The sequence below is a fragment of the Protopterus annectens genome, chromosome 3.part0, assembly GCF_019279795.1.
Source record: "Protopterus annectens isolate FY-2018-M chromosome 3.part0, PAN1.0, whole genome shotgun sequence".
Lineage (NCBI taxonomy): Eukaryota > Metazoa > Chordata > Ceratodontiformes > Protopteridae > Protopterus > Protopterus annectens.
The window spans coordinates 1,167,323,807-1,167,347,215 of NC_056731.1; the positions used below are offsets into that span (position 1 = coordinate 1,167,323,807).

Here is a 23,409-nt window from a genome sequence, read left to right on the forward strand (position 1 = left end):
TATATATTTATATATATATATATATATATATATATATATATATATAGGTCCTTCAACCCTTTGAAGCAGCAGCATTTTGAATGAAAAAAGCCAAGACAGCTGATTGTAAATCAGCTGATTGAACACACTGGCTTTTTCAGTAGAAGGTCACAGTACAGTGGGGAGCAGGGAATTTACCTTTTCCTCACCGCAGCGTGATCTTGGAATTGATATATACAATTAGCAGGGCATGTGGAGGGGTGCAGAGGGTTTGCCTCCTGCAAAAAAAAAGTGTTTTTTTTTTTTTAATCTGTGTGATTTGATTTTAAGTGTATTCAAATCTTTGTGATCAAGTTCTTTATAAGTGCTTTGACAGACGTTCAAAGTTTTGATACTTTGAACATCTGTCATAAACTCATATTATTTTTCTTTTATAGCTGGGAGTGCTCTGACTAATTCAGTTATAAATATTCTGTGGTAGAATTGCAGACATCTTCAAAAATCAATGTGTACATAGATGTCTACACCAATATATAAATAGATTAATGGTGAACAAGCAAGTTGAAATTAATGGAACAACAGTTGTGATATTAGGAATTTGCTTTTAAGGTACTTTCCATAAGAATTTGTAGTAATCTCACAACTGAACATATATTCAATGCTAATTTCTGTGTGTGTGTGTGTGTGTGTGTGTGTGTGTGTGTGTGTGTGTGTGTGTGTGTGTGTACTTGTGTGTGAAAGAAACATCTCTTTATTTCAATGTGCAGCAGTTTCAGAGTTTGACTACACTCATGAGGGGCTGTAGGTGGCATATTTCTGTGCTTGTTTACTGTGGGAGAGGTGCCACCCACCAAAAAAAATTATTATCACCTGAAGGTAGTCTTTCTGGATACCTAGGTATACTGCTTTGTGACATTCACAGTTTCAGAGTCAATAAGGTGTGTGTAAAGGGGTGGTATCTCATAACTCCAAGGTACAATGACCCCCGATTTGGTTATATCAGTTTATTTTTATTTACATTTTTCTAGTTATTAGCTTTACATTTGCACTACTATTTGCATTTATTTACATTTGCTTACTAGCAGGGGTGTGTAGTTATGGCAGTATAGCACCCACTATGGGTGGGAGGTTGCCACAAAAATAAAATAAAAAAAAAAAAGTCAAATGTGTCTTTGACTACATTGCTTTAGCCAAAAGTCCACTCTTGAAAGTGATACAGAATGCATTGTATTGGTCAGTTTCACTAAACTAAAGGTTAATTAATTTAATTTTGCTTCAGCAACATGTGCTATAACTAAGGGTGAACAGTCATTCCCTAAAATCGTTTTGCCTGCTGAGAGTATATACCCCAAATTTTTACAGATCTATAACACATTTATCACTGCTTCCATTATAAGTGTATGAACACAAATGTGTCACCCTGAAATGCAACAGACCAAAAAGAACTGCACAAAAATACTGTTTTCACTGTTTTTTGCAGGAGGACTGCACCCCCACAACTCTTAAATTATATAATCAACTCCATGGTTGCACTATAAGAGTAAAAGGGGAAAACCATCTAGAAACTGCACTTCCTCGACAGTGCTTTTCAACAGAAATACCAGCACTGTCTGGAAATCAAGTTTCAGGAAGTTGAGGATTGAGGAATTAGCATCTGTCGAGCAATAGTGTAACATTTATCACCGTCCCTCTATGCCACATTATAAACACATCAGTTAGTACCTGGACATGTTGACCTTTGAAAGCCGGCAGCTGAAATTCTAGGGTCCATAAAGGCTCCTTCACACATACAGCTCAGTACGAGAAGTATAAATTATTTTGTTGTTACTGTTTGCAAAGATACTATAACACCATTTTTCCTCTGAAATTGACCAAAATTAAGTGATCAGTAATGAATATATAAAATGTAATAGCATGCATTCCTTACTTGTTAAGATAAATGTTATCAAGGGACAGTTTGCTAGATATTTACAGATCACAAATGCAGATCCACTGTTAAGGGAGAAAGCAAGTGCACACTGTGTTTTATTTTTGGAAACAGGTCGCCCTTCTTCTCTTGTTAATTAAATGTTAGAAGTTATTGATGTCAGATAAGGAAGGTTCATCAGAATTTGGTAGGCAGACATAACACCTATCAGTAGAACTGATTTAGGTTCAGATAAGGGATTTTGAGTGTAATCTATACTATATACACTGCTGATTCCAGCAATGTAAAAAAAATCAATAGTCACAACTGGAACATCACAAGAGACAAGAAGGAACTGTTTAAGATCATTGGTACAGACCCATATTTTATCAGCAAGATGGAAAGAATATAAAAGTGTTTTTGAATCCTGTAAAACATCACACAATGGCAAGAGAACAAATAAAATCAAAGGCACCTTCAGGTGTGGTACAGGTAAATTGTGCAGGTACAGTACTAATAGTCTATATGGGGTAGAGCCAGTGTCTGATAGATTGCTAGTCACTGTGGAGCATTTCATTTGTTTCTTTTTATGTTGTGTGTTTTGTAGGCCTTGCTCTTGTTTCTGTACTGAAAAGGTTATGTACATATGCATATTAGGGACTTCCCTAGACAATATTGAAGAGAAATTCCCCAAGTGTCAGAAGCTTGCATAAAAAGAAGTATAACAGCATACGGTCAAATGCTTTTCTCCATAAGAAGTCATTGTCGGTTAAATTTTTATTTGTGCACCGGCAATGATTTCTCCCTTCTTCAGTTCAGTGCAACCAAGGAATTGGTATATGTAAGTGTGGGGCTTGGGGGCTTGACCCCCACATTGGGGATGCAAGATGCCCCCCCCCAAAAAAAACAAGACAAGGTAGTGTTTTGCCATTTTGGTGTTCAGGCATTTTTGTTTTTCTTTCGAAGAATTGATTTTCAGGAAGTTGGCATTTCATAGTGGAACCGTTACTAGGGCAAAAACACCAAATAAAAAATGCCAGTTTCAGATATAGTGAAGTAAGTCAGAATTTCAAATAGTTAAAATTGTACGTTTTGTAACAACTGATGGTGATAAGAAAAGAGGTGACCTTAACACTGTCCATGGAAAGCATGATGTACATTGACAGCTCTGATTTAATTCCCTTGAATACTTAAGGCTTAATATCAGTCTAACTCTAACGTGCATACTTAGATTTAAGGCACTGAAACAGTTTATCTTTTTATTTTTTTTACATTTTTGCTTTTAACATTAGAATATATGTATTAATTTGTTAGGAATCTTAAGTTCAGAGGTTCATGGATAATTACTAGTCTTGTGATTGAGGAGACCATTTTAAAGTCCAGTCCAGTTTTTCAATTGCCCTGGAGCACTGTCTGTTTAACTAACTTGCTCAAAGTCACACAGTAAGCATGTGGAGGCTGAGGGAACCAAGCAGGTCTTTAACAATTCATAGCCTTAATGTAGTATGCTAATTGCCAGATGATTAACTGCCTATTAGATGTTATTTTTTTGCTGTCATGTGATGTAATTTTACATATTTAAATGCTGTTTTTTGATCACTGTAATTGTCTGGTGTTCTATTTTACAAGAAAACAAAACTGAAAACCAGTGTTTGTAATTTAATAAATCTGTTATTTTACTCCATTGTGGATTGTATATTTTCTTTAACTTTGTAATTGTGTGGTGTGAGTTACGTTTGAAAACTGAGTGACAAGAAACTTGACAGTGATGGCTGACAGTGTAGTTAGTTTGTCTAAATTATTGTATACAGACATTCATGTGCTTGTGGAATCACACTTCTTGATTCCACTGGAAACATTGTACTGGAACTACTTCAGCATTTTAGTTTAATTTATCACTTAACCTGGAAGATACCTTTAGTATGTAAAACTCTGCACAGACTATTGTACTGCACATTTTTATGTTTTTTCGTCTTCTGCTACCCTTTCCATGCTGTATATCCAGTTCTGATTATCCAGAAAGTGGCAAGGACAGGATGGCAGCAAACACTTTGAATCAGCTGCAGCTAAAGCAGTGCTCCTTTGATTACTGTGGTATTTTTACAGTTTTTCATGAACCTAATCACTTACTGTCTTAATACATAATAATAAACTGTAAATATTGGCTGGTATAGAAATGTTGCATCTATATCAATTTGTCAAAGTTCACTTCTGCAAACCTTTCTTCATTGGATGTGAATGTTCACAGAACTGAACATTCGGTAGTTTTGAGTCGATGAAGAAAGGTTCGCGGAAGTGAACCTTCAAGAAATTGATATAGACCCAGAAATGTTAGCTGGCAATGTCAAAGATTTTATTACTGCCTTTATCTAGCTAGCATATCATATAGATATTTTATTCATTTGTATAAGAGCCTGCCCTTCTGAAGCTAAAGCAATAGTTGCTTACTAGCTGAATGCATAAAGATAAACTGCCAATAGTTACTGTCGTAATGCATAGCAATAAGATGACAATGTTGATTGATACAAAAATGGTAGCTACTCATTTCAAGTTATTTAATAATGCCCTTGTCTACATAGCAGATTGTGAAGATATGTCACTCATTTGTATAAGACCATTTCTGCTGATGCAATGGAGTATGCTTGTACAGCCATGCAGGCCAAAAAATGAAATACTCTGTCCATTCTTTTGACCTGCCCACTTCTCTGCAGTACCCATCTCTTTGACACATCAACCAGCTTCATAATTATATATGCTACAAATCATTACAGGCACACTGCATACCTCAGGGATTGTTCAACCATATTTATAATGTATGCATGTTATAATGTTTCACTGGCAGTGTACACTTCCAGGACACTTCAACCAGCTTTATAATGCGCACATTCATTGTGTTTTACTGGCACACTTTTTGAATATTCTGGATGGTCTCAGTATCCATTTTAAATATTTTGTATCGGTTGTATTTCAAGTAATGGCGGAACTCACGCTTGCTCACTCTTCTTCTTTATATATTACGTCATGCTGCTGTTGCTTGGTATGACAATAAATCTATTGATTTTGTCACGGTAGTGCATCCTGAACTATTTGATAAAACATAGCAAAGCCACAAGACCTCCAATAACTTGCTATAAAATGTTGACCTTTTTATTTATTGACAATTTTTCCATTTTGTTTTGTACTCTTAATATGTTCTTGCTTTTTTTTCACTCTGTAGGAGTACAGTATGTAGCCCATTTAGCTCTAGTTGTTTTTCTGCATGCAATATAAGGAAAGGGGTCTTAAGTGTTTGTACTGGGACATCAACAGTGCAATAATTTTATAGAGAGGAGTTGATTATTCACAGTGTTATAAATGGATTTAAAGAAAGAGGGACATTTTGTTGTAGGTGAAACGTTTCCTGAACTGATTGGAATTACAGAAAAGAGCAAAAAGACAAGCAGACTAGCATTTTCCACTACTCTGCTTACCCCATAAGCCATTTTTGCAGAGAATAAGCCTTGGGAGTTTTAGTACTTATTAATGGTTTGAAGCTTGTTTCTTTACAATTAAATAAATGTCTGAATGAAACAGGATGTTCTGAGCCAAGCATCAGTAGATTATTTATATAAGTACATTTTTAATAAAACACATTCAAAAATAAACAAAGAATACATAAACTGATAGGTTGTTAATGAGAAGTAATAAGGACACTGTGGTATAGCTGCTATGGAATATAAACTTCCATGAGATTCTAGAAGCTACAGTGTTGTGACATCTACCAATCATCTGTCTAGACAGGGTAGAGCCTGCACATCTCTAAAGAGAGTGGGGAAGTATTGTGAGAAGACCACCTCTGTCATTCAAGGACCGGTAGTGTCACTAGGCTTGATCAACAGTTTGACTACAGAGGACTCCGACAGTGTGATAGTGATGGACTCCAACAGTGTGATAGTAATGGAATATGGAACTAAGCCCACTAGTTGGGACTATATGATGAAGTTGGTAGTAAATGAGAAAAAGACAGTCACAATAACACAATGCCTTAGTCACAACAAGCAAGGTGGAAGAAAAATGAATGTAATGAGTTCCAATGCTAATAGTCTATGCAAAAAACTATCTGATCCAGTGAGTGAAGGAAGAATAATACATTGACTTTATGGTAGTGACAAAACAGGGTGGAAACAGAACCATGAAGGGGACATGCATAGTGGGGTGCAAACTTTATAAGAGACAGTATAGATAAAATAAAAAATATGTTTATGTATTACAAACATATAAAACAAAGAATTGAAGCAACAGGTCAAAGGTATCAACAGGAGAGACAGGAGATACTGTGGGTCATGTTATAATCTAGAAATAGCAGTACAGTGTGTAAAGAAGTATACAGAACTCATTGTCAGATATGCAGGTATATATCTTTAAGGGTAATGAGACATCTATTGTGATTTGCATATCATGTGGCACACAGACATTCTAGATAATCTAATTTGAATATAGACCTCATGAAGGTTAGATTAAATTTTCTCTCCCTGAGTATTATTTATTAAGAAAATTTACATAACATGGTGTCAAAAAGTGAAGACACATCTACCATGACTGAAGAAACTCATTGTCAGATATGAAAAATGATATAGTTTCAACTGTTTCCATGTCTGAAATTAGAGAAGTATAACTTTCAATGGATATATGGCTGAACTGCAACCATCAACAGTACTTTTATCAGAAGGAAATTTGGAACAAAAAGGGATTTATTTAATTTATGCCTAGTTGCAAGCAGATTAGTTGAAAAGTTTGAAAAGATTTGGTGTAGTACATCCCTACACGTTGCAGAGAAAGAATGCATCAATATATTTAATTATTTTACTTTTCTTGATGAGGAGGAAGACAAGATAGCAACATATGGAGCAAGTCATTAATCACTGCCATCTCAGAGAGAACTTGATAGTTATTAGATAATTGTTCTTTAAGAACAGAAGGTCCTATGGACACCATCAGGTAATTTGAATGATTCATTAATGACAGCTAGATTAATTTACAGTATATGAAATCATGAAACAATGGGAGAGCTTTTAAAAGAAACAGAACCAAACTTATTAAAAGCTATGTATAGATGCAGAGTAAATAGAACTACTAGTATAAGGTTAAATGTGTTAACTGATAAGAGATTTGGTGTGCAAAATAAAATAATAGTAAAATGGTAAGGTAAAATGAGAAATAAAGGCAGAATAAGTTATAAAGTAATAGATATGAATAAAAGTGCTATCTGAAAAGAAAAGCCCAAAAATGGATGGTAGACTGCATACTTTTCATTCAAATTTATAGTAAGTCTGGTGATGCACATGACAAAAAAGGGTTTCCTGTAGTTAATCGAGCATGTAGAATTAGTGCTGGAAAGGAACATTTTATAAAGATACATAGCAGCAAAAATGTTTAAAAAATGCATACATTGTTGAAAAGGAATATGAAATGAACTGTTTGTGGCTGATGTTAAGGTGAAAAGACTTACAACTGTGACATTTCAAAATTCATTACAGGTGTGGAGACAGAAATGTAATTTGGACTGTTCAAAACAGATACTGAGAAAGGGCAGACTGTAAAATTTAAATTAGTATCAATAGAAAAAAATGCAGCCACTGCGGATAAACTTCACCCTCTCCAAAGCAAAAAGTACCAAAAACAAATATCAAAACTGGAGAAGTGAAGACCACAGCATGTATATCCAAACAAATTTATTTAAACTGATGATAAAACAAGTAAGCACTTTCACATCGACCAGATGCTTCCTCAGACTTTGTTTTAAATAAAATCATTTGGATATATATGCTGTGGTCTTCACTTCTCCAGAACATAAATTAGACACAGATGTACAGCATAATGCCTTATCAAAATACTTTTGAACAGCTGGGACTATGGGCTCTGAAGTGAGCTGTGTGCACACACTTAAATTATTCTGGCCAATGGGTGGCACCATTAAGATAGGAATTGCTGACATCTGATTACAAAACTAAAATGTTCAATAATCCTTTTCAAGTACTTGCACTTAATTCTCACATTATTTAGGTCATGTGACTTTGGAGAAGCTAACTGACCTGACAATTTCACAGTATAAAAGCAAATGCTGCATGTGTTCAAAATCAGTTGCACTGTTCAAGTACTGTGCATTGATATAGTTCTCCATGGGCTAAGAAACTTTTTAGGAGGTTATCACTTACAAATAAAATCGTAGGCATTGCCAGTGATTTGTGGTCCCTTTGAAGAACTCATACCACATTGAAGTAAATCCAAGCAGGAAATGAAGAGACTGGAAAAAGAATGTGTCATTAAGAATGAATTAGATCCAACAGAATGGGTGAATAGTATGATTACTGTTGAACAGAAACACAAGATTTGTATTTGCATTGGCCTACAAGTTCTGAATAAATTGTTTAAAGGAAGACCATTGCCCTTTGCTTACAACTGAAGAAATTATTTCAAGAATGACAGCTAAGTTTTTATTAATTACCAGAAACAAGCAATGGTTTTGGATTGTTAAGGCTAGGTGAAGTATGTTTCAAATTATGTACAGTTAACTTGCCATTAGGAAGTTAAAGGTTCCTTAGACTTCTGTTTAGCATTTTATTAGGACAAGAAGTGTTTCAAAGAGTTGTTGTCCAGGTGAATTAATAGTTAGACACTGTTATAAACATAATAGAAAGAAGACATATGAGCATGGGAATTCAGTTATGGGCAAGAAACTATTCTGATATACTTAAGGAACTAGTTGGAGATGCTATAACATTACAGTAATATGATGTGAATAAGCCAGTTATAATGTTACTAGATGCAAGTTCAGAATAGTTAGAAGTGGTGATTCTACAAGAGAATAAATGTGTTGCCTAAAAGTCTTCCATTATTATTGGTGATGCTAGTTAACCAGTATAAGTGTGGTCTATGATTAAACTACAATCCAGGAAAGGAACTTATGTAGTAGATATGATGAATACAGCAAGAACTGTTAGGAAAGTGACTGTTGTTTCTTTGGGTAATTCTGCTTTTATTGCTGACAGTAATTAAAACCAAATGATTTTCTAAAGTAAACAGAAAATGACTTAGTGATTCAATTACTAAAGGATAACACAAAGAAAGAGTGATCTGAGCAAAAAGAAATCAGTAAGAAAATAAATCCAGTCATATTTTTCATTCAAGGAAGAAATACAGTGTGCCCAGGATATAATGTATAAAGATAACAAAAATTAGTTCCCAATCAAATGAAAGTAAAGGCATGAGAAGATGTACTTGTCACATCTGTGGATAGTAAAACACAAAAGAAATAACAATAAATATAATGTTTTAGCTCGGTATGTTAGGTCAGACAGAATGAGTACTACAATACTCTGCCATCTGCAATGCATTCAGTAAAAATAATCATAAAGAAGAGGTGACAGCATGTCCGTTTACAGAATGTCCTTGGAAATCAATAGGCACAGATTTATTCCAGTTCATGGAATCCATGTTTTTTCGTATGTGTGAATTATTATTCCAATGTCTCTTTAATAATTAGTTTGATGGCTACAACGAGTACAAGTCTGATTAGTGCATGTGATTCTGTATTTTCAAGACTGGGGATACCCAGTTTTCTTATATTTGACAGTAGTTAGCAATGCATTACTCAAGAATTTAGAAGAGTTATGAATTCAAATATGTAATGTTCAGTCCATAGTATTGTCAGTCCAATTGCAAGTTTAGAGAACTGTCTACACAGTAAAGAATTTGATGAGAAATAAAAATAAAAAGGAACCTGATGAGAAACAGTTGAAGAATAATAACTAACTAACTAAATAAATAAATAAAAACACTATGATGATTGCTATCTCACAAATTCAGAATAGATGAATAGTACACTGAGGGAGTCAGTCATATCATCATGTCAACTGTTGATGGGCAGAAGATCAACTGCTGATGGGCAGATGGTTGAAAGGCAGACAACCTACATCAACAATGGCACAAGCCTACCAGATTTACACACTGAAGACAGAATGAGAATGCAAACATCTTGGGACAGTCTACAGCCTAAAGCTAAATTTTCAGGTAAAGCAGCTGATCCTTCACAACACACAGGGAAGATGGTAAGCCATATAAAAGAAATAATAGATATTTCTACAAGGGAAATACATCAAAACTGTTGTCAAAGTATGAGGATGTTCAATCAAAAGCATCCCAGACAATCATTTTATAAAAAAATAGAGACTGTGCAAATTGCGATAGTCAAGAGTTGCTGATGGAGTCTCCTGAAGTGATATCTCCAAAAGAGTACGTAATGCAGGAAAAAAAAATGTCCTGAAAATAAGATCCGATGCTCAGTGTAAACAGTCCTGTTTAATTTTCCAAACATATAAAATCACCGACTATAAGGAACGATGCAGGGTTTAAAGGATTATAGGTAATGAAAGACATTTGTTTAAAAAATCTTTTCAAATGTGGACAAAAAGTTTGGCTTTGATATTAATAGCACATAAAATGCTTATGTATGTTAGTATAAAGATTCATTTACAGTGATCACTGCAATGTAAGGAATGCTACTTCATGAAAATAACTGTTTTTCAGAACTACTATCATCATCTTCTACTCATGAACAGTATATTTAGTTATCTTCTGATGAAAAAGTAAGAAAATAAGGGTTTTATGGGGGGAGAGTAAAGCCTCCCCCCACAGGACCTCAGCAACTTAATATACATCAACTCAGATTTTACAAATGTGGGGAAAGGAGGAACTTCCTTAACTCCACTGTCCACCAATCATGCACTAACAACACACACACACACACACACACACACACACACACACACACACACAAACACACACACACACACACACACACACACACACACACACACACACACACACACACACACACACGCGCACGCACACACACACACACACACACACAGACACACACACACACACACACACACACACACACACACACACACACACACACACAAGGAATCACTGATCTTAGACATACGTATATACACACACACACACACACACACACACACACACACACACACCCTCACCCCCCCCACACACACACACACCCACATGGGCATGGGCCCACATGCACGGAATCACTGATCTTACACATACTTACACACACACACCTTTCTTTGTCAGTGTCCCAGATTCACACATAGATGCACAACTCTTTCATTCACAGATACACAAGCTTCATTCATCTAATCACTCAAATGCTGCCATTGAAACATCCCCCATTCAAACAAATACATATACATGAACCAGTCACAAAAGCACGCACTCATACAAACAAACATTTTCCAATCCAGTTATCTTTACACAGACTTATACTCACCAGTGTCATGCTCACACACACACACACACACACACACACACACACACACACACACACACACCTGAAAGGGAAACTGACAAATATTCCCACTTCAATGAAAGTCTTTTTTCCATACAGTTAATATAACCCAAATAGGAAAGGAGGGGGGTGCCACATATAATGATACATAGCTTTTAAGGTTTATGGACTAGCTTGAGTGATATGCATGTCATGTGGTGTACAAATTCTTGGGTCTAAGTTTGTAATGTAGACCTCATGGAGGTTAAACTACATTTTCTGTGTATGTGTGCTGTTTATTAACCAGCTTGACATTGCATGCATTCCGAGGATGTAAAACATATAATAATATGATAAATGATAGACTGTATTGTTAGAATGATGGACAACAGGCAATGCTGCTGATAACAGACTTTTGTATGCCAGAGCCTATTTGAAGTGCCATTCCTGAAGCAGTATGTAAGTGTAGGATTATTCATGATGTCCCCAACAAACATGCACTGGGAAGTAATATAGCCTAGATGAGAAATAGCAGCTTTGGATTGGCTATATCAAACAAAAGAAGATAAATTATCTCACATCTGGAAATAGGCATACATTTAAAAAGAGGTAATCACCAGTGTGATTCACAGTTACTTAAAAGAATCAAGACAAATACTCATGAAGAAGAAGAGGACAATGCTCATAGGTTCTCATGAAAGCATTAGTGAGCTGACTTGAAGATATTGTTGAGGAATAATGAGAATATATAAGACTGTCATTGTTGAACCAGCATGCAGTCATATATGTAAATCAACAAGAAGGGGGATTCATTGGGGCTTGCAGATCACATATCATTTGAGGTGAGAAAAAAACATATATCACTTTGGATATAATAAAAGATGGAAGTCAATAAAAAAGTACACAAAACCAAGAAAATCCAGCCAAGGCAGAAACCAGGAACCGAAACAAAACGTTCAAACCACTTTTTATCTTTTATTCCACGTTTTAAAAGACAATGCTGCTCAGGTCACAAAACGAAAACCACACAAATCCAAGTTAAGCGCGCTTTCACTTCGTATAATAACAAAGCTTCCTCAGAACATATTGCTTCTACTACTGCCCTCATTTTATATACCTGTTAATAAGCGTTAATTGACATTCATTTACATCTCATTGCCCCTCTTAAATAATAACCCTTTACACACCACATTTACAAACTGCAAAATAAACTCTGTTCCACTTTCACAATTATATAAAACAATGTCAGTGTGTGTAAATATCTAGGTTGTCCTGACAATCCGATAAATATCTTTAAAAACAATGAACTGGAGTGTGTCAAACTTCACTAACTTAAATAATATACGTAATTAATGTGAAAAGACTTCCCTTAAAAATGACAATTGCATAAAATGATGCAAGATTGTATAATATAAAATGCAGTACAAGTAAAAAGGAAAAAGAAAACAACCTTAAATGATTTTTTTCAAAATACATTTCCAACTAAACAGCATGTTTCTAACAACCTAAACCTTGTAAAAAAGCTGTATATTGGTCAATACATCCAAATTACTTTATTTACCTTGTTGTTTGTAAGGGAGATGACCAAGCTACTACCCTAAACTTCAGTATAAAAGGACCATATTGTATTTAAATTTCTGCTATCTTGCTGTTATAACTTAGCTTGTCTTAATCTCAACACACTCTGTATGCTAATACTATCATTAAGTCCAGGGGGTCTACTGGCATCCAATTTGAGTTGCCAATATAATTCCCTAAATTCCACTCGGGATTCCCAGTTGCCCCCCCCCCCTCGGGTCTAACATAACCTGTTCAATAACCGCAAATTTGATGTTCATGTTTTTGCATGTCAATGAATGTTTGTAAAAGGCGTTGGACTCTATCCCCTTACTTATTTCATATGTGTGTTCGTAAATTCTTTTTCTTAAAGTGCGGGTAGATTTGCCTATATAAAAGCCTTTACAAACCATAAATATTCCAATGTACACAATGCCCTTTGTACCACAGTTGTAATGGCCAGATGGAAAAAGCTTGTATTCTCTAGAAGGAATGTAGATGCCTTGTTGGAGTAAGATGTACTCACATTGTCGACATGAACCACATTTGTGTGTACCTTTTTTAGTGGTAAAATTCCTTGTTGTGTAACCTTCTTTTATCTCAAACAAGTCTTTTAAATTCCTCCCTCTTTTTCTGATAAATACAGGGTGGTTAGGGATGTAATTTCCAATTTCAATACTCATTTTCAATATTGGCCAATATTTTCTAACAATACCCTCCACCCTGTCAGAAGTATCAGAGAAAGTTTGTATCAGAGCTTGACTATGTTTTTCCATTTTTTCTTTTTCTTTCACTGTCGATACCATTTCATTTTTTTGTCCTAGTAATGGAAAATATTTAGTCTTTCTCTCTTTTTTGTTATTTCATTACTTAAAGTCTGTATCAAAGAGTCTGGATAGCCTCTTTCCATAAAAAGCTCCCTTATATTGTTAACCTCCCCCAGGAAAATCACATCCTCACTTGTCATCCTGGATGCCCTTATCAACTGTCCTTTTACTATGCCCTTTTTCTGGAAAAACTGGTGTCCACTCTGAAAATGTAGCTATGCCTTGGAAAAAGAAGGTTTTCTATATAGTTTTGAATGTAAATAGTCACATGAATCTTTATACAAGGTAACATACAAATAATTGATACTTGTTTCGTTCAACGTGTAAGTAAATTTCAAAAAATCTGTACATACATTTATATATTCATAAAATTCAAGGAATGATTGTCTGGACCCTTTCCAAAAAATGCAAACATCATCCAAAAAACGGGTGTAAAAAAGAATGTGTTGCTTCCATGTTGTATTAAAAATAATTTTTTTCTCCCAGAAATATAAAACGCAATTTGCGTAAATGGGGGCACATGCATAATAAAAGATAAAAGAAAGAATGTATGAAACAATACAAATTAATGCTGAAGAAAGGGGTAAAAGAAAAGCTTCAGTTGATGCAAAGATGGCCAAGTTAGTTTGCAGGGAAAGAAAATGTTATGGATATATAGGGGAATAATGCAAGAAGTGAAGCTAAGTAGAATGTTTGGAGATAAAAAAGTCCGATACAATGAGAAAAAAAAATGTAATCAATATTTCTGCTCAGTATTCATGGAAGAAGATAGGAGGATTTTAATTAAATCATGTCTGTAAAATGGCCAGGTTTAAAAGCTGATCCCTACCTACAAAATATCTTTAATATTTAAGGTGCAAAAGGAAGTGAGACCTGATGACCTCATCATACGATGGAGGGAGAACTTCTAATACCATTAACTATTTTGAACAGGTCACACAAGGATAGTATAATTTCTCAGTACTGCAAGACTTAACGGGCAACTCCTTTTCACAAGGAGAGATCAAGAAAAACACTAATGTTAGATATCATTTGTAATAAACATCATGGATTCACTGCAGAAGAAAGCACTTTTGTAATATTTAGAAGATTATGATGCACTGTGCCAAAAATGGTAAGAACTGACTATAGGCAAATCATGTCTGACAAATTTAATGAAATTCTCTTTGACTCTTTAACTAATCTAATAAATAAGAAAGCTGTAGTAGACATGGTCTACTTAGACTTTAGTAAGACACTTGACATAGTATCATATGAAAGGTTCATCAACAAAGTAGACATGATTTGAATGGGTCATGGTAGTAAGACATTGGCCAGGAAAATAATACAGACTGTAATCCACTTAGGTGAAAAAAAAATAGGTGGCTCCAGTGGGCTACCACAGGGGCCAGAAATGGGCTGGTATTTTCATTATGTTTGTAAGAGGTATTGTAGAATGCTTGGAAGGAAGATATGCCTTTTTGCTGAAGGCACATCAGTATACAACAGGGATGATACAGCAACGTTATATAAAAAAGCAAAAATGTTTGGCAAGACTGGAGGGCTGGCCTAAGGTACCGTAGGTGAAATGCAGTATAAAATGCCCAGTAATACATCTGGGAAGCAGTAATATGGGAAAATGAATACACAATGGGAGGAGACACAGTTGTAACAACCCAAAATGAGAAGCTATGGGGTCAATATAATTTCTGATGATCTAATCTAAATAAGCAATATAAGACAGAGAACCATGGAAGGGCAGTTAGATAACAGAATACATAAGAAGAAACACTGCAAGAAATAAAACATGAAGTCTGTGTTCCAATAACATCTCATGTAGAGCATTGTTTAAAGTTCTGACAAATATATTGACAGGATAAAAACAAATCATCAGAGGTCAAAAAGAATGTTCCCATTCCTCATGAGAAGTCAGATGGGCATCACTGAAAAATGTAATATGTAGGGCCTACAAAAAGTTTAAATACATCATAGAAATCTGCATAGTCTATGGTGTTAGTCTTTTAGAAATTATATTAATAGTATTTTAACTGCATGAGGACAGGAGAACACAGCTGAACTCAGTATCATTTTGTGTATATATATATATATATATATATATATATATATATATATATACTACTTTCCCCATTCAACTGCCAATGACATCAAGCATATCCTCAGTCCCCTTTCATCCAGGACTGCCACCTCTTCAGATGACCAGAGTTGGACTTTTTAATGGAAAATGACATTTTGTACAACAAAGTATACCCACAAGTGCAAATGACTGGATGTCCCTTTTTGTCAAAATAAAAACTCACTCTTGTAGAATTTCAGCCATATCTGTTCTTTGATATAATATTAAGGTAGTTTAGTTACAAAAATAAATGTTTTATGCAACTATTAGGAAAAACTTAGGAAATACTTTCTGTTCTAAAATCTCAATATATCTGCAATTTATTTTTCATGGATTTCTTTTTTTTTTTTTTGAATGACAGAACTGTCTAAACAGGGACTATCTTAAAGAAAGAGGAATAGGTGGCAACCCTACTTCTGTCATTCACTGATTACCTCAAACTGTCCCTTGCTGGATGATCCCAGATGTTTTCCTTCACTAGGAAGGCCTTCTGACTTCTCACAGCCAGCGCCTTTCATGTACTTAATCCTAGGGGTGGCGAGCAAAGATTCATATGGAGATGTGGATGGGTAGTAGGAGCCATAATGCTGTGGCTGACCAGTCAAAATCTCCAGCTGAGGAGAAGTGACATGCACTGACACCAGACAACTGATGTGTAGACATATACATTATACTCCAGATATCAGTCACTTCTCCTTCTAAAAATGAAAGTTTGCAAGTACCCTGGTCTCCAAAGGTCACGCAGACCCAGGCAAACCCCATACCCTTCCCCTGGGGTGGGTCAGCTAACCATCAACTGCTTTATCTTGTCACCTGGCTAACTTTGCATACCTCTCAAGTGTACCTCACTACGAGGAACGTACCTCATTCAGGGTCTTAAAAAGTTCATGTTCCTCGAAGCTCCTCAAAGTTCCACATTGAAAGAGTCTGTCACACATTCAGTGGTAGGAATTTTTATAAGTGAAATCCATGGTAAATAGAAATTAATCATATTAATTCATAAAAAGATCTTCTTTATTAGTAAAACCAGCATATTTTAAACATTCTATGACCTTCCTAGTTGAAGTTGTTAATAAGCCATTAGTATGTGTTCCATATTTTGCCCATTTGTTCCACACTATGAGGGCTAGTGTTCCTCATTTTGGAGATGGAAGGTTGAGAGCTATGTAACTTTGAATGTACTGGGTGTATTCCTGGACCCCTGTTACTGGTGACACATACAAACACCTTGGACCAGATTCCAAAGAGCTGCTTTCAGTGTAAGTCTGCCCTGATTCCAAAAACAAATTGTCAGTGTAAGTGACTTACTTTGGTGTGAGGACTATCTGGAAACAGGCTTACACTAGCAGTTAGATTCCAACAGACCTGCTCTCAGTGTAAGTGGTCACCAACACTGAGAGCCAGTCTTTTGGAAATGGGCACCTTGTTTTATGCCAGCAGGCAGGCAAACATAAAAAAATCAGTTCTGTCAGTATTGGTGATTGTACAGCTTATTCAAAAAGCTGTTACATTCATCCATAACATTTCATAGTAACCGTATCCTTGTGTTTTAGTGTGGCTTCAGGAAGCTATGAAAAGGAAGGACAAACAAAGCAATCAGTATGAGGGATAGTAAAAATGCATTTTTTCTAAGTATGGTGTGCAGTTATCCAACATCCACGGAAATGGACAGACTAAATTATCTTTATTTTCCATCAAACTCCAAGTATCACTGCCACAGTAACGATTAATGTTGCATTGCTGTTTTAACAATGTGAGATCCAAAGTACTTATGGGTTTTCCCTCCAACTCAAGGATTAAACATTTTATGCTTAACTTATGTTCAGTTTTTGCATTTAGCTGTACTGCTTAGTGGTTGCTGATAAAGAACGGATCACCAAGATTGCCCAGCTTTTAATAACATATACTTTACTTCAATGAAAGCTACTTCTTTGGTTAACATAATACTGTTAGTGGTTGTATAATATGATTTGAATAATGGGAATGGCTGCTATCACATTCTTTTTCTTTAACAGTTTATTAATATTTATCTTGACACGATAAGAAAAGTGAGGAATGCACAAAATATAGGAGGTAAGATAAGTTCCATTCAGGCACGTTTTATTAATAAAATACATTAGAAATATCTTCTAGACATTAAACAACTGAACATTTAAAAGAAAGCCTGGAAAATTACATCAGAAAGTTGCCTGTATTGATTTAAAAAGACAGAAAATGTAATAAAATCTGGAATAGTAAAGGGGAATAGAACAGAAACCATTAATTCTATAATATAACCACCATGACTATTCTGACATGAGTTAGTGAAAAACCCTCTTTAAATCATAGCTGAGATCACACATAAGGCTTTTTGTAATGAAATATTCCAAAAATACAAGTTCTCTTTCATACATCTGCTTTATTGGTGCTATTTTTTGTGCATTATTGTTTGTACATTTTCTTGCAAAGCCTTCATCTCCCACAATAGTGCTGAACACAGAGAGGTTACTCTGAGTTTTTGGTACTAATATGTAATAGCACCATTAAACAATGCAATCTAGTTATTAAAGGTTTGTCCTACAGTATTGTCTGTATGAAGTCTTCAGTTATAAGATTCTTATTGTTAAACAGTACTCACACTGACACTGCTATATGAACAGTGACATTAATTCCATCTCAGGATTCAGAATTGCAACCATGTACCTCAGAGGTGTGATTTCTGAATACTGTGCTTGCTTTTTACTTATATCTGCTTGACTGAAGGCAATAAAACAAGTTTTTCTGATGCATAAACTAAAGCAGTACATTACATTTCACAGACCTTGCATGTGTCTCACAGGTGAGTCACTCTGTATAGCAATGGTGCCTTCTGCATTGTATCCACTGTAATGCTCCATCAGTAGGCAAAGCATGTTTCATAAAGCATTTCTAGAGCCATTCCTAGACATGATGCCTGGAGAAAATAATTGTCTATAGTATTTTCAGTGGTCTATTTTACCACTTTATGGTGTTTTCATGTTATGCAAAATATAATTTAAAGCAATGTTTTGTAAGCTGAATGCCAGTCTAAGAATACCGAATTACAGGAAGCATACCAGAGGATGTACTTAAAGCAGATACACCCATTAAATTCAAAAAGAGCCATGTCTTTTCAAAGTGTGACCAGCTTTAACAAATAATGTAAACAAACAGTAGAAAACAGACGTGCAGTAAGCAATAGTTAAGCCAGCTTTACTGTAAACTGCACATTTCAGCATTTCCTTTGACTATGTGAAGTATATAGTGCAAAGTTGAAAGTTACATTATTGTTAAAATTGCAGTCAGCACAAACTTCCATATTCATCCTTGCTGTATATCTGTTTTTGGGTTGAGTTGAAGGATTGCAATATGCTGGTATTATGCTCCGTGTCTTGCATACATTTATTCATGGAAAGTATAGAAATGTCTGAAATCCCAAGTGGCATTTGCAAATGTTATCAAAAAGTCATTGATGGATCCGGAATGAATCCAAGTCCAAGTGAAAATCACTGCTTAAGCCTCAGTGGTGTACTGTAGTCAGGTTTGCATGAAAAGTTACTAGTCTTGTTATAATACTGTATTCCAAAATATTTCTGATATGTGTTAAAACATCAGTGTCAGTCATACTGATATCAAGTGCCTGAAATTAGGCAACTGGTAACTTAGGGTTGACATAGACAGTGTTGCTAAACAATAGGAGACTTTTTAATCCATCCACTTCAATGGGAAACTAGAGGAGAAATGCAGCTGCAGTTTATGTGTTAGTTCCCAACACCAAGGAAGTTCTGAGTCCAGCAAAGATTCATGACTTAAAGAAAAATATTTTATTCTCCAGAAGTTAATTCCCACTGCCAGCATAACTAGTACACGGTGACAGAAAAGAGTAAAGTGAAGTGAGAATGAAAGAAAATATTTGAAATGTAGAATCACAAAGGAGCACAGATTAGTAACTATTTAAATACAACAGAACATGACACAGTCTAGATATCACCAATGAATGGTGTGACCCTTTTGTTCCGTTCCCACATTATTACAAATGTGTTCTCTCACTGCTAACAGAAACATAAATACTGCATGAGCACTTTTACAAAACCCTCTGAATTATACTGTGGAACAGTCAGATAGCACTAAAGTATCTGCTAGGAGGAAGGAGGTCGGGTAGAGTAACATACACGTTTTGTCATCAGGAAGAGGATAACTTAATAAATCGTATACATTTTTAGGAGTAAGCGATCATTATAATGTTTCCTTCTAAACCAGTATCTTCAAACAGATGAATTGCAGGTCATCCCAGAACCATCAGTTAGATGGATGTACCCTAGGTGTTAATAAGAATTATAAATAAATCTGGTTAAGGCTATTTTATGTTAATTTTACAGGATGCCATTGTACTGTATTTGCCAGCTTTACTGAGCAGGTCATTAAAAATAACACTAAACTTGTTTACCGTACTAATTAGGAGGTGGCAACCACTACCCAAGTACCGTTTCACTTGTTGTTTAGACCAGAATAAACAATCACAAAGTCACGCAGAAGCAACTACATCGTTCAGTTGTTGAATTTCAATTTGCCTGACTTTAGTCTAACAAGTGTCAAAACTCAATATTCAGACTGATTTATAAAGCACGGATTTTAATTCTCTTCAAATCGTTGTTTATTTAAAAATCTGATAAATAAAAAGGTCAACTTAACACTGAGATGCCTTGTGGTGTTATTCCGGTTGTATGTTGTGATTAGTTACCCAAGCATCTGAGTGCACATATAACTAAGAACAGCATTCATCATTAAAGAAGTAGGATCGTTGGGCTTTCTGCTGTGTAGAAAGACAGCGAGCCCCCTTATTGTTATGTTTTGCAATGGTAAGGTAAAGGGTTGTGGTGTAGTGTGTGTGTATGTGAGGGAGCCCGTTGTATCAGAAGACAGTGGCACATATAATTATGAAAATGTTCTTCTTCGAAACACATTTAGTGAATGTGGAAACCCACACGGATGAAACCGATGTCCTGCCTACTCGTCTATGTTGTGTCTTACTCGGGTGACCACCATTTCTGGGACTGGTAAGTAAGTATGCAAATAGTCACAGGTGCTGAAGTAGGATATACCAAGGGGCGGGGCAGGCTGGCTGCGTATATATATTATCTATTTTGTGTTTTTTGTACTAATGTAAACAGCTGTGTCGGAATATACTATTTCAAACTGAGCACTGTCAATCTCACTGCACAAAATAACGTTTATACTTAACAGAACCATATGGTGGCTGAGAACGCCACACTATATAATTAATAAATATTCTATGCGTCTTTGGGGTAAATTCATCAGCAAGAACAAATCATTTATAAAGCCTGCCTTTCATTTCTATTGAATAATTACAGAAATGCAAGTGACGGGATTACGACACTTGCTAATTAGAGACTTTGTTGTGTCAAATTCCAAGTTATCCTTTGACATTGTATAACACAGCCACATATTTCTTTCAATGTTTTTCCATATGTGTTTACTTGTTGAGCAACAATTCTACGATCAAAAAATTACCTAAACGCAAATAATCTGAACTGCGTGCCTGTCTCACCTAACCTGATAGAAATGGCTGTGAACATAACTCTCAACATCCGAATATTACAAATCATGGCACTGGCCTTTAAAATGACAGAAAATGGTCAAAAAGAGGAATATTGTCTTAATTTTCACAAACGTATGTCTTTATTATACCAGACCCCATACAGTTAGTGGACGGGAGTCTTTCCTTCGTCTTAATTAATTTATTTATTATGGTATGTATATATAAACATGTCTGACTTTATGAAGAACACCAGTAAATCTAAAAGGGGCAAGGCTAAATTTGAGAGCCAAAATCATATGCATAAATCATAGCAGTTTTGAGGTATAGCTTAGGATCTAAGGACATGTCTCACCAAAAAGAAACACATCTTCTAAAACCTTACAATCAAAGGCATTGGAATTTTCATTACTGTAGGAAATAGCTTAGTAGGTCTGTTCCAACAAGTGAATTCAAGTTCAGGGTGTTTACTGCATGTGCAGAACTAGGCAGATATTAGACATTTTAAATTAGCAGTAGAGTCAGGCAGCAACATAAGTACACAGATAAGCAATGTTTGACAGATGGGCAAACATGCCCTCAGATATAGCAAAAGATTAAAAAATAAATAAATCGTGCGGCTATGATTTTTCAGCAGCATTAGAGGAAAAGAACAGAGAGGCAGACAGAAACATAGAGTTCTGCAGTACTTTCTTTTCCGACAAGTTTGAATATGTATGTGCATTGGAGGTGTACTTTGAAAAGACCAGAAGCAACTGGGCAACTTCGTTTTTGCACTGAAACAGAAAGCGTCACTCACCAGTCCAGCATTCTTTCGAGCTTGTTGAAGTTCTTCAATGAAGTCTTGTAGTTCTTTTCCTTCAATAAATCCGTTACCTGAAACAAAACGAGTCTTAAATAACACCTGCTCACAACGTTTACTCTTGTTGCAAATGACAGTACCACACACATCCGCACTCACACGGAATAACACTCTGCTCTTAAAGTATACTCAGCCTCTCTGTTAAAAATGTCATGCATGGCAAAATGATGGCTATCTTCAACGTGGATGCTCAATTAAAGCAAACATAGGTATGCAGAAGAAGGGTAAATATTTATCTTGTTTTGCCAAAGGGCAATTACAATGATTCTTCGTACTTTAAATTTCACAAACACCTCAGCATATTACACAATAAAGGTGTTCTTGTTCTAAAATAAATAAGAAATGCTGTTTTCAAAGAGTTGATGTATGGATGATGTATTCCCTGTCATCCGACTGTCAGTTTATCTAAATTTGCTCTGTGCAAATAAATCCTGGCTTCTGATTTTTTTTTTCTTCGATCCATGGCTACACTCCCCACAAACTTTTCCCATACTGTTTACTTAATGTCTTCAAAATGAACAGTTACTATACCATCACTATCGTAATGCCGCCAGATGTCGAGGATTTGTGTTGCGGAAAGTTCGATATTCTTCAAGTGAGCGTTAGCCATGGTGCGAGAAGAGCCTGCGCTTGTTTGGGGTGCTGTCTGTGGTACTGAAAGACGAACCGCGGAGCCGGAGTGGGACTCCTAGCGCTTTGAAGCCACAGTATTTATCCTGGAACTGGGCGCCGCCTCCACTGCTTAGTGCGCAGTACCAGTTGTCTGGCGGCATCAGGTCATCTAGCTAGTCCTTTGACACAGTGCTGAGTGTTTATATGACACCTACATTTACACAGGCATCATTACTTTGTTTGTGGCGCTACGCAGTGCTGATACAGCAGCATTTTTCTACACTTTATGCACTAATTGAAACAATTAGAGATGAATAACAAACAAAAAACTTTTCACCAGATGTACAATCACCCTCTCTCCTTTGAAGATTCACAACAGAAAAGCAGTTAGTTTCTTTCTGAAGTTTGCTATCCTACCTAGGTTTATTAAGATAAGCAGCACTTAATCCGGCTTTATCCTGATAAGTAATCCTCATTTAGTGTTGCAAAAATACGGTAACGGGCAGTAATACATGCGATAATGGTGCTAATTGCTAGCCGTTCGTCCAATAAACACTTTTAATGTCATAGAATTCTTATTCATTAAGTACACTAGTACCAGCAAATTTGTTAAAAGCATGGTCATACGTTTTTGTCTTGTTTTGTACGGAAAACCTACGCTTCACGTGCTG

The 23,409-nt window shown here is 35.7% G+C and overlaps 1 protein-coding gene across 1 annotated transcript in view; it reads right to left on the reverse strand.

Annotated features, from left to right (window-relative positions):
* The window catches only part of CALB1 (calbindin 1), a 304,441-nt gene extending 281,619 nt beyond the window's left edge, over nucleotides 1-22,822 (reverse strand). The window contains exons 1-2 of the mRNA XM_044065392.1: nucleotides 22,658-22,822; nucleotides 22,064-22,140 (exon numbers count right to left, since the gene is read on the reverse strand). Of these exons, the coding sequence (XP_043921327.1) occupies nucleotides 22,064-22,140; nucleotides 22,658-22,736 (156 nt within the window). The 5' untranslated portion in view covers nucleotides 22,737-22,822. The remainder of the gene's footprint in view (nucleotides 1-22,063; nucleotides 22,141-22,657) is intronic.
* Nucleotides 22,823-23,409: the final 587 nt, after the last annotated feature.